The sequence below is a fragment of the Schistocerca nitens genome, chromosome 1, assembly GCF_023898315.1.
Source record: "Schistocerca nitens isolate TAMUIC-IGC-003100 chromosome 1, iqSchNite1.1, whole genome shotgun sequence".
Classification (NCBI taxonomy): Eukaryota; Metazoa; Arthropoda; class Insecta; order Orthoptera; family Acrididae; genus Schistocerca; species Schistocerca nitens.
This window is the reverse complement of record NC_064614.1, coordinates 510,024,280-510,035,875: the sequence shown is the minus strand read 5'-3', so window position 1 is coordinate 510,035,875 and position 11,596 is coordinate 510,024,280. Positions and strand designations below refer to the sequence as shown.

At 37.9% G+C, this 11,596-nt stretch overlaps 1 protein-coding gene across 1 annotated transcript in view; it reads left to right on the top strand.

Annotated features, from left to right (window-relative positions):
* Nucleotides 1–983: 983 nt before the first annotated feature.
* LOC126253159 (ankyrin repeat and KH domain-containing protein 1) overlaps nucleotides 984–11,596 on the top strand; it is a 241,908-nt gene continuing 231,295 nt past the window's right edge. Inside the window, exon 1 of the mRNA XM_049954320.1 lies at nucleotides 984–1,295. Within this exon, the coding sequence (XP_049810277.1) occupies nucleotides 1,098–1,295 (198 nt within the window). The 5' untranslated portion in view covers nucleotides 984–1,097. The remainder of the gene's footprint in view (nucleotides 1,296–11,596) is intronic.

Sequence of the window (11,596 nt, the reverse complement as noted above, 5' to 3'; positions counted from 1 at the left end):
GACGTCTTTTTAAAAGGAACCATCGTAGTATTTGCCTGAAGTGACGTGGAAAGGAAATGGAACACTTAAATAAGCGTGGTCTGATATGAATCTCCATCATCCCGAATCTGTGGTCAGTGTCTTAACAAATGTATGAAGTTACGTCATTCGGTTATACCTAAAATACAGTTCCCTTTTGTTTGTACATTATTGGAACAAGTTAGGTGAAGGGTGTGAAAAGTAATATTTTCTATTCGTTAATATATCGCACGCCATAAGCATTTTTTGAGTGTTTGAAGAACCGAATCTCTATGAAAATAAAGAGCTAGTTCCCCCCGTCTTCCTTAACTGACATGTACGAAGAAAGAATCTATTAACACTACTCGTCTACATTTGTTAATTTATGTTTCTAACGTGAAGATTTGAAGAAAAACCTAAATATGTGTCTGCCGATGTCAGTTTTTGCGAAATCACTTTTTTTGACGACGTATCCTCCAGGTTTGTCTGTTTTATTCGTAACTTTACTTTTGTTTCTCGTGAGGGGGACGTTTGTAATATACGATATACAGTGATTTGTTAAACTATAACATTAATCTGGCAGCCGTATGTTAGCAATTTTGGGAGCTGCAATGTTTAATTAACGACATTTAATTTCATAATATAATCCTGTATGGCAAATTTTTAGTTGTTCGAAATATGTTACCACCAAAAACACAATGTATACCTCTTTCGATACTGTGATGTGAGAAAACATATAGTACCTGATAGTGTTCCATCATTGACAGTAGCGCAATATGTAAGAATGCAATTTTATTCGAAGAAAAGGAATACCGCAATATTCCGCAGAAAACTGGAAGTTTATAGTTTCAGCCTTCAGAGTTCAGCACTGAGCTTTCCTCTATTTTGTTACCTCTGAGTTTTATATGTTTGCCAATAGATGGCAGGCAAGGTTTCCTTGGTTGAGGCATCCGGGAACTTTACCATAGTAGACATGGCGGGTATTAACTTGCGTGAATGACGGAGATAGTAATAGAAATATTGCCAGGATACTGTGTATTTGTGTATTCTGTGAGTTGTAAACGCAGTTTGATGTAATTTAGAAATTAGTACACTTAAAAATGCAGAATGTAGCACAAGGATCCACGTCAGATAACCAAAAACTTGAAAAAGTGAATGTACAGCACGATATAGGGAAATCGTCGACTCCCATATCTTCTAACTCGAGCCCAACGAAATCTGAAACGGAGACGTATTCAGAACTGCAGCCGAGATTTATGACTGATTCGTCAGAAAGCGAGGAGGACGACGTTTCTGAGGTAAAGATTAAAAAATATAGTCATATATGTGAAAATTGTGATGGCCTCGAAGGGCCGAGGTTTCAATGAACTTAGCAGAGAGACATCTTGTGGCATAGTAATGTTCAGGAGACAATGTAAGTATGTTCGTGATCTGTGTTTAGAGCGAAACTCAGTAATGTGGAAGTGTTGTTCTAAAATACTGGGATTGACTGCTCAAGACAAAAGTTATGTTCTTTCGGAAGACCGGGGTGAGTTTTGTTCGTTATGCATTCGAATGTGCGTTTTGCACACCCATAAGTTAGAGCCCATCGTGTCTTGGTATTTTTGAACTTAGAAGTCTGCTCGGCTCAATTTGTTTTGTCTAATGTGTCAAACTAAATTTTAGCAGTGGATATAAGTTCTAAGATTAGCGTGGAGGATCGCCACATGCTAGTTACACATACAATTTGCAAAACATTACCGTACGTACTGACGTGTCGAATTTAGTGAATGACACTTAGTTGATCAGTATCTGGAGACTTGGCCAGTATGCATGCTGATGTAAGGTGTAAAGAGGTAGTAAAATTTTCGTATGTTTCGGGTATGCATCAGGTAGCTTAAAAATTTCATTGTCCAGTCCTTGTTTTCACTCTTGTCTTCAGTATATTACGTTTACAGCTTATTGAATTTATATACAAAATCTGCGTGTAATGTCTATCCCGAGAATATTCAATGCAGCTCTCCGTCAGGTCTCGATATTTAATCGTTCTGATGTGCGGTTCAGTTTTCCACCTCAGTTGCAAGTATGTATTTAATTTTCATTCGTATTTGAAGTGTTTTGACGATGACTTAAATGAGGTTGCAACGCCATGGCTTATAAGAATATTAGTTCAAGCTTGTCATTTACAGTTTACTTTACACAGTCATTTTCACGCGCATGAGTTTAAAATGGATTAATAAAGAAATCTATCAATCAATCATTCATACAGGACGGCCAAAACGTATCTATTGTGTGTTAATAGGAAAGTTGGCACTTTTGATTAGTTGGCAGGAAGGATTCCAGTCAGCTGCCTTTATGTTACATTATGTTGAAGAGTGTAAACGCTTTTAGAGAGCTTGAGGTAGGCTAGTTCGACTTTTGTGGATGGAATTTCCATGGTTGCTAGTGTTTACAATGAAGGCCAATTTAGTGGAATCCTGTCTGATATGTAGAGATACTTAAGCAAATTAGCTGGTTAATAGGAGGATATAACCTATAACCAATTAAATAAATACCATAGTATAGGCCTAAGTATGAAAAATGTTCCTTCCAGTGCAGAGTAGAATGGGGAGTGTGATTGACATAGCAGAGCAAACTTGTAGGTTTTTAGTTTTTACAAACTCATTTTACAGATACATTAATAAAAAAAGAGACAAGACTGTGTGTTTCACTAGAAAGGGGAGTACCGAAGATGATACTACATGAACAATCTTGGTGTATGATGGGGAAGTAAATAGCTCCAGAAAGCTTAAAAGGGAATAATCACACCTACACTAGTGAAGGTGTATGATGGGGAAGTAAATCGCTCCAGAAAGCTTAAAAGGGAATAATCGCACCTACACTAGTGAAGTGTTCTTATAAATGTGGCCAGTGTTATGCCATGGTGATAGTGTTTAAGTCTGAACCTCTGAGTCAGATATGTAAAAAACATGGAAAGGCAGTGTTTTGTTTATATTTACCTTTGACAAAGAGCCTTTTACTGTAAAATTTGCCAGTCCCAGTAATCTTGTTGGTGCTTAGAAATCAGCTGCCACTTAGAACAACTGTTAAGTCATAATATTAGAAATTTCAAACTGTTTTGCAGTTGAATTGTGGCCAGTAGGCTAGTGACAGGTATATCACATATATATATCTGCATTACTTTTAATATTCAGGAATGCACTGTGAAGAGGGAGGTGTTGCACACATTTTGGCAAACCGCTCACTTACTGTATTTTTTAGCATTTTCATAAATACCATATGTTTTGCAGACCAGATTTGAATATTACCAATTCCCATTGACATCTCTGTTTAAGGCTGTTAATGTATTTCTTAATTGGAAGAATGTTTTGTATCATTTGTATAGATGATTAGCAAGAACAAAATTACATATCGGGATCATATTTGTAAAAGAACAACTAATGAACTGTTGAATAAGAAAAGAATTACTCGACCAAACAATTTTAAGTAAATTGTTAAAATTCAGGTTTTCTGCTTGTTTGAATTAATGCTTATAACGTGAGGAGGGATAGGATAGGATAGCTGTAGGCTAACAATAAAAATAAATTTTTCATAATGTAGTTGATTTAATGTTTCGAATGTTACCTATCTTCATTTTAATTAGACAGAAAGTCTTATACCTCACATCAGTTTCAATTTTGTGGCTATCATTCTTTGTATCTGAATATAGTCTGTTGTGCATGGTGATTCATGGCAGTAATGTGAAATCTGGGTGGGTTCATCTTTTACAGTTGATTTTCACATGCAAAATGAAATTCCCTAACAAGATCATTAACAAATTAAATTTACTCTGTGATTTCTTTGTTTATTGAAGTAGGCCTAAAAAATTTGAGGATTTCACTGTTTTTATTTTTTATAGGACTCTTAAATTTAAAATTTGGGAAACACACTGAGAATACAGTTGAGTTTGCTGTATCTTAATAGTTTCTCCACATACAGTCTCTGTGGGTAAATTTTAATTAGGGTATTGCTACCACGCTGCTTCTCCCTGTGACAAAATGTTAAGTTGGTTTGCCATATCATGCAATTTCTGAAAGTGTTAAAGTGATTCTCAGCGCATTATAAGATACACTAATACTGTAACATTTTAATTCACAATTTTAGATTTTCAATTTAGTGTTAGTACTAATGTGGTGACAGTGAAGTGTTCTCCATAAAGTGTAGGAATGTTGTCATATGTCAAATAGTTGACAGTTTGGGATATTAGGAATGTGAACATCATGTGCGTTGTTTTCATTCATATATTGTATATGTTAAATTTACCTGCGGTTAAATTTGAATTTATGCATGGTGATATAGGCAGACATTTCAGCAGCGTCACTACATCCTTAAGCAGTGATCATTCTTCCCCTTCAGACATTACTCAACTGTAAGATCATGTACCAACAGCTGTTATTCTTTGTAGTGTCCTGTTGGTAGTAATTTTTTAAACTTTATTTTGTCATAGTATTGTAAAAAGTGCATGTGCTTAAAGTGCACCATGTCAATTGTAGGAGGGGAGAAAGGTTTTTGTGTATTGATGCACCTGATTGTAATGCAGGCCCTATTTGTTCATTATGAATGTTCACCACACTCAAAGAGTGGTTCTATTAGGCTTTTGGTTTTATCTGTGTGTATGGAGGTGTGGGCGTGGGTGCACACACAGGTGTGTGCTGCATGAAGTAAGGCAGTATGTAAACAATCTGAAAAAATTAAGAGGAGTTCTTTTGCATTGTTATAGACTTGAGAAGTCACAAGACTATACATAGAAAGCCTTGATCTAGTACATCTGACTGACATCCGTCTTTGATATATTAAATTATTTTCTTGTGATCAAATGTCATTCTTGCCACTACGATGATGGTAAATACCAACAGATTTAATTATGTGAGAATAACTTTTATTTCTTGCCAGTTTCTGTATTTTAGCTACTTCAGAAATGTATGCCATGATCAGATAGCAAATGACGCAGTTTGTTGTATTTTTGACAGTTAGTGGAGGGGCAGTTTTGTGTGCATTGACATACCATAGCAAATGCATCATATGACAACTTTTAGCAGAGACAAAAGGCAGATTTGCAGCATGAAGGCCTTGAATGACATTGTAATATGTATTTTTGTGAGTGCTGTAAAAATGGGGAACTAACGTTCATCAGAAATGAAAGAACAGCTACAAGCAAGTGGAGGAATTCATGCAGTAATAACTCTTTGATGTGTTCAAGCATCTGGCATAGCCATCAGATTTATATAAGTAGGTGCCGAAATTATTTTAGAAATTGTAGGAATATGTTGGGCTAAAATAGATTTCAGAATGAAGTTTATTAACTTATTCATCCAAGGTTCATATTGCAGTGATAATAGGAACTGCCATGGAAATACAAGGAAAATAATAGTTCAGAACACACACAAAATGTATAAGTATGCTTAATGAGGATATTTCTAGAGCAAATGGGGAGATTCACAATAGAAGGGGAGACAAAGAAGTCTGTAATAGCATTGATAATTCAGTGTATTACCTAAGTTCTGGTATGTTGATATGCAGGATGAAAGTCTTTTCAGTTGACAACACCTTGCTTCCCATGTTGTACCAATAAATGGCCATAAAATTATGACCATTGGATACCTTAGGAGTGGTTTACTGCATTATTGCATTGCTGTTTAACTTTTTAAATCATGAAATTATATCAGTATAGCTAATCTTATTGTTGTCAGGAAGTATAGAAAACAGTGATGTTGCCAGTGAGTTGCTATTGCCATCACAATAACTGATTTGTGGGTTGATGGGGAGGTGTGGCACATTAGAACTGTTTGTAACAATTGTTTTGCAATAACATATGGTCAAAATTTGCCAGAATATTATTATTACTATTATTAATTGTATGAGAGCAATAGAGGATGACGACATCATCAGTGTCACCAACAAGATTATTGTAGGTAGTGACTAGTGAAACAAATTAAAAACATGCTGTAAACGATATAAGTATGGTATGTTAGTATAAACAAAAAATATTGTTAGTTTCGTGTGGTCTTATGGTTTCTTCACTATATAAGCAGAGGAGGATGAAGTTGTGGCCATGAATGGAAGGCGTCTTAAAAACAGATGCTAGTAGAGCCCAAATTATTTAAGATTTTTTTCCACTGAACTTGCAGTCTGTAATTTCACAAACAGGAACACCTTTAAACAGTAAAATATCACTACACACACACTAGAGCAGAAGTTTCTTCATTCAGTTTCAGAAATTGGAATGACTGAACTTAAGCACAGCAGTGACAATAATGAATGAGGAGCAAGAACTGGGACACCTCAATTTCATCAGAAGAACTGCATAAAATTTTTCACCAAACTGGGAAAGAAGTCGCCCCAGTTATGAAGCCAGTGAGAGAGAGAGAGAGAGAGAGAGAGAGAGAGAGAGAGAGAGAGAGAGTGAAATTTATTTTCTGTGAACTGAGGCATTTGGACATTTAAATCAATTAATTCTGTTAGAGAAAATAATTTCAGTTACTGCAGTTTTGGTGAATGTATCTGTTGCAAGCTTCTCTACTGGATAAACTTCTCTCCTAGTTTGGTTTGCAATTTTTAAGCAGTATTTTTCCTTAAATTGAAATGGAGTTGTAACAGTTTTTACACCTAAATCATTATTGCTGTTGTGTGAAAGGAGGGGGTGGCCTTAATTCCTTATTACGAAATGTGGATAAATCGTTCTTAAGTAGTCATACATTAACAGAGAGTAGATTATGTTGTTAATAAGTTTGTTTAATAAGTTACAGATATTTCCATAAGTAAGTTTTCGTAAATATAGATCAGTCTTATAAAATGATTGGCTGTGAATTGTAGTCATTGTTCTTCCCCAAATTTCACGTTTGATAAATAAACAGTTAGAGGAAGTGTATTGTCTTTTGAAATGTAATTCTGAATACTGAAAGAATCTTGATATTTCATTATTTAATATTTTTGCTCTCCGTTAAAGGTCGCAGGACAGCACAAATAAATTAATCTCTGTATCAGCATTTCCTGAGAAGAAGTCAATCTTGCGAAACCAGTAAGGTTATACAAGTGAAGTTACACACATCATAACTCAAAATTAGTAGCTATTCACGATGCATTTAACAAACCCTTTATGTGACTATACCCAGATAAAATTTGAAACTCCGTGTTCACTGCGTTTACAAATAATAACAAAATTTTGTGAACAGGAAACACTTGTTTTTAAAGTGATAAACATGGCAGATGACAAACACTGAATCTTTGTAGTGAGCTTCAATTTTTATAACACTTTTTTATGTAGGGGAGTCAGATATGTTATTCCACATTAATACTGTTGCACAACAAGAGTGGTATATTTTCAAAAGAGAGTATGTATTCCGGGTTTCCTGCAGCACAGTTGTGCTCCAGTACTAATAACAGGCACATCACAGTGTGCAACTGAACATTCTCCAAAATTGAAGTACCAAGAAGAGTAATATTCTTGTAGGCAAACATCTAAATTGTATACACAAATTTGTCATCAGTCTGGCAGTAAATGGACCAAATTCAGTGTCACATCCAGCCATAGTAAAATGATGCCGACAGCTTGACCCATGCTGCACAGATATGGGTGATGCTGATCAGAAGCCCAGATCACATATCATGCAATTTTCATCCTTTGAGGAAGCTGACGGCATTCACACAGTGGTTCCCAGTTGGCTCTGTGAACAATGAGTGGATTTCTATCATCAAGGAACTATGAAATTGGTTACAGGTACTGGATGACCATGTTGCAGAATAGTATAATGAATCTGTCACTTACTTCTTGAACCCCCTTGTGCATTTAGAAGGAAATAGTTGATTAAAAATGCAGTTTTGCCATTCCATGGAATTTTCTTAGGAGTTCTTGCTATTCTTTCCTTTAATTGTGGTCTATGATCCGAGAACAGAGTTAGTGCAGCTACCCACACTATCCTATCCTGTGTGATCCTGATCATCTCTGTGTAACTGCCTTACATCAATCTGAACTTGTCAGGCTTTGATCTCATGATTCCTTGATGCCTCCGAAGATTTCACCTCGACCAATCCCTTCATTTAGCCTATTTCAATCCCTTCATTTAGCCTATTTCAATCCCTTCATTTAGCCTATTTCAATCCCTTCATTTGTCCTATTTCAATCCCTTCATTTGTCCTATTTCAATCCCTTCATTTGTCCTATTTCAATCCCTTCATTTGTCCTATTTGCAAGGACAGTCTACTTGATCCAAGGAGAATGGCTATTCCACTGTTTTGCTGCAAATGTCGAACATCCATAGGTTGTAGACATGCTAGAAGGGGACAGGTCAGTACATAAGGCGATTTCGGACAATGTCACTAACACCACATGAAGAGTAATATCTGACCATCTCTGCATTGCAAGTTGTATAGATACTGCCAGGACAATGCAAGACAATCTCAGAAGGACCACTGCAACTTCTGTATCTGATTAGGCTGTAAGAAACAGTTTGCAGGAAAGGACCTTACAACCCAGCTGTTCTGTTAAGAGTACCCCCACTTGGCATGACATATCACAGTATTCCTTCAGTTCTGTGATTCCTATGTCAACTGGCAACTTTATAACTGGGAAAACGTGTTATTCACCATTGAGTCCAGATCTTCTTTGATGCGAAGTGATGGTCACATTTGTTTGTGGAGACTCCATAGTGAGCAGTACCTGCCAGATGTCCAGGAAATAGATTCAGCCAAGGTTCTGCACTGGTGTAGCAAGGCATCAGCGTTGACAGCCGTACAGATTTAGTCATTGTCTACGATCACCTTACTAACAGGCAGTACATAGAACAGATCCTGTTAGATCGTGGTGGCTGCTACATATTGTGATGGCCTATGTTGAGGGCATCACCAGAGATGTCTTGCGAAGTCTGTACAGTGGAGTAGTGGAACAGCCAGCAGTGAGTTCTCCTAAACTCCATCGAGCATATGTGGGACTTGCTTCACAGACGTGTTTGTCCTGTGCCAGCACAGACTCTTTAGGAACTCTAAAAGACTCGCACTGAAGAAGGTGGTGGGTTGGGGGCAGGTCCCATAGTGTAACCTCTGTAGACTTACATGGAGCATGCCACATAGGTGTCATGTGATGATACATGCTCACAAAGGACTTACACATTATTGAAGCCCTCAGAGTGCAATGAAAATCACCCAGGATGGTAGTAAGAATGAATGTTTTCATTTTGTTTCAGACATCTGTCTGACATTTCAGTTCTTGTTTTGTAGAGGAATGAGGATGTAATAATGTTGTGTTTTGTATCTAATTTGTGAAAGATAAACGTATAATTGGTAATGTACCCAGTCCTTAATTATTACACAATTGAGTATGGCAGTTGCCCAAAGTCATGTTCCCCTAATTCTGTTGAGCAGTGTAGTTAATGTTATAAAGTTTTATAAATCTACAAATGTTGTAATGTAAATTTGCTGTTCTTCGGTCTGTCTTGGAAGATAAATCATAAGGTCAGTATTTTCTCAAGTGTTCTTACTTTTCTCCAGACCACAAACTGATCTTAGAAGTTGGCTTTTGTGAGTACTTCCATTCTTCTGTAAATAAGTCTTGTCAGTATTTTCCAACTAAGACTTAGTAGCCTAACGTTTGGTAGTATTCATACCTGGGTCGTACCACCTCCCCTTTTAGAGAGGGTCACCACTCTACTATCTCTGAATCCATTGAATTTTTTCGAGTTGGTTGAACTGTATCTTGGGCGAATGTGTACAAAGTTTCAGCTCAATATCTCCTGTGGTTCCATAGCCCAAGCTTCTTGTAGATAGAGGTCCTATATATATACTCCACCTACGTGCTTGCTAAAATGCAAACTCTGTATAACTTTTATGGAAAGTACTATTAACTTATAAGCCCATGATTTTGTATACTGAAACAACACTTTGTTCTGAACAAGGATATATTACTGATTAGAATTTTCAATACATCTGGTGAAAACTGTGTGTCCTTAAAAGTGGCAGAAAATCCATTGTACACCATGGATAGCCCATCTTAACCAGGCATAAATAATAATTGTATGGAGAGATTCAGCTAAGTTCTTGGGCTGCTTTTAGTGTAGCCTGTTTCCTTCTTTACCAAAATATATGCACCTACGAAGCTGATGAAAATGTTTTGGGTGTCAAATTTTTGGTAGTTTTGGGGGCCTCATCTCAGTTTTATTGTCATGAATGCTTATCTTGCAAGACCTAGAAAGTGTGTTCTTTAAGCTTTGGCAGCTGCGTAGTTCAAATTTTTGATCCATGCCTGCTCATGGATGGGAAACATCCCTTAAATTTATTACTTTTCATACACAATGTATATGCTTGAACATAATAAACTACTGGCAGTTAAAAATGGTACAACACAAAGATGAAGTGCTGCAGATGCGAAATTTAACCGACAGGAAGAAGATGATGCAAATGATTAGCTTTTCAGAGCATTCACACAACGTTGGCGCTGGTGGTGACACCTACAACGTGCTGACATGAGGAAAGTTTCCAACCGATTACTCATACACAAACAGCAGTTGACTGGCATTGCCTGGTGAAACATTGTTGTCATGCCTTGTGTAAAGAGGAGAAATGCGTACCATCACGTTTCCAACTTTGATAAAGGTCGGATTGTAGCCTATCGTGATTGTGGTTTATCGTATCGTGGCATTGCTGCTCGTGTTGGTGGAGATCCAATGACTGTTAGCAGAATATGGAATCGGTGGGTTCAGGAGGGTAATACGGAACGCCGTGCTGAATCCCAACGGCCTCGTATCACTAGCAGTTGAGATGACAGGCATCCGCATGGCTGTAACGGATCGTGCAGCCATGTCTCAATCTCTGAGTCAACAGATGGGGACGTTTGCAAGACAACAACCATCTGCATGAACAGTTCAACGAAGTTTGCAGCAGCATGGATTATCAGCTCGGAGACCATGGCTGTGGTTACCCTTGACGCTGCATCACAGACAGGAGCGCCTGTGATGGTGTACTCAACGACGAACCTGTGTGCATGAATGGCAAAATGTCTTTTTTTTATTTATTTATTTATTTATCCACCCCCTCCCCCCCGGATGACTCCAGGTTCTGTTTAGAGCATCATGATGGTTGCATCCGTGTTTGGCGAGATCGCGGTGAACGCACATTATTTAAAGCGTGTATTTGTCATCGCCATACTGGCGTATCACCGGGCGTGATGGTATGGGGTGCCACTGGTTACACGTCTCGGTCACCTCTTGTTCGCATTGACGTCACTTTGAACAGTGGACGTTACATTTCAGATGTGTTACGACCCGTGGCTCTACTCTGCATTCGATCCCTGCGAAACCCTACACTGCAGCAGGATAATGCACGACTGCATGTTGCAGGTCCTGTACGGGCCTTTCTGGATACAGAATATGTTCGACTGCTGCCCTGGCCAGCGTCTGGTCATTGGTGGCCGAGCAACTGGCTTGTCACAATACGCCAGTCACTGCTCTTGATGAACTGTGGTATCGTGTTGAAGCTGCATGGGCAGCTGTACCTGTACACGCCATCCAAGCTCTGTTTGACTCAATGGCCAGGCGTATCAAGGCCGTTATTACGGCCAGAGGTGGTTTTTCTGTGTACTGATTCTCAGGAT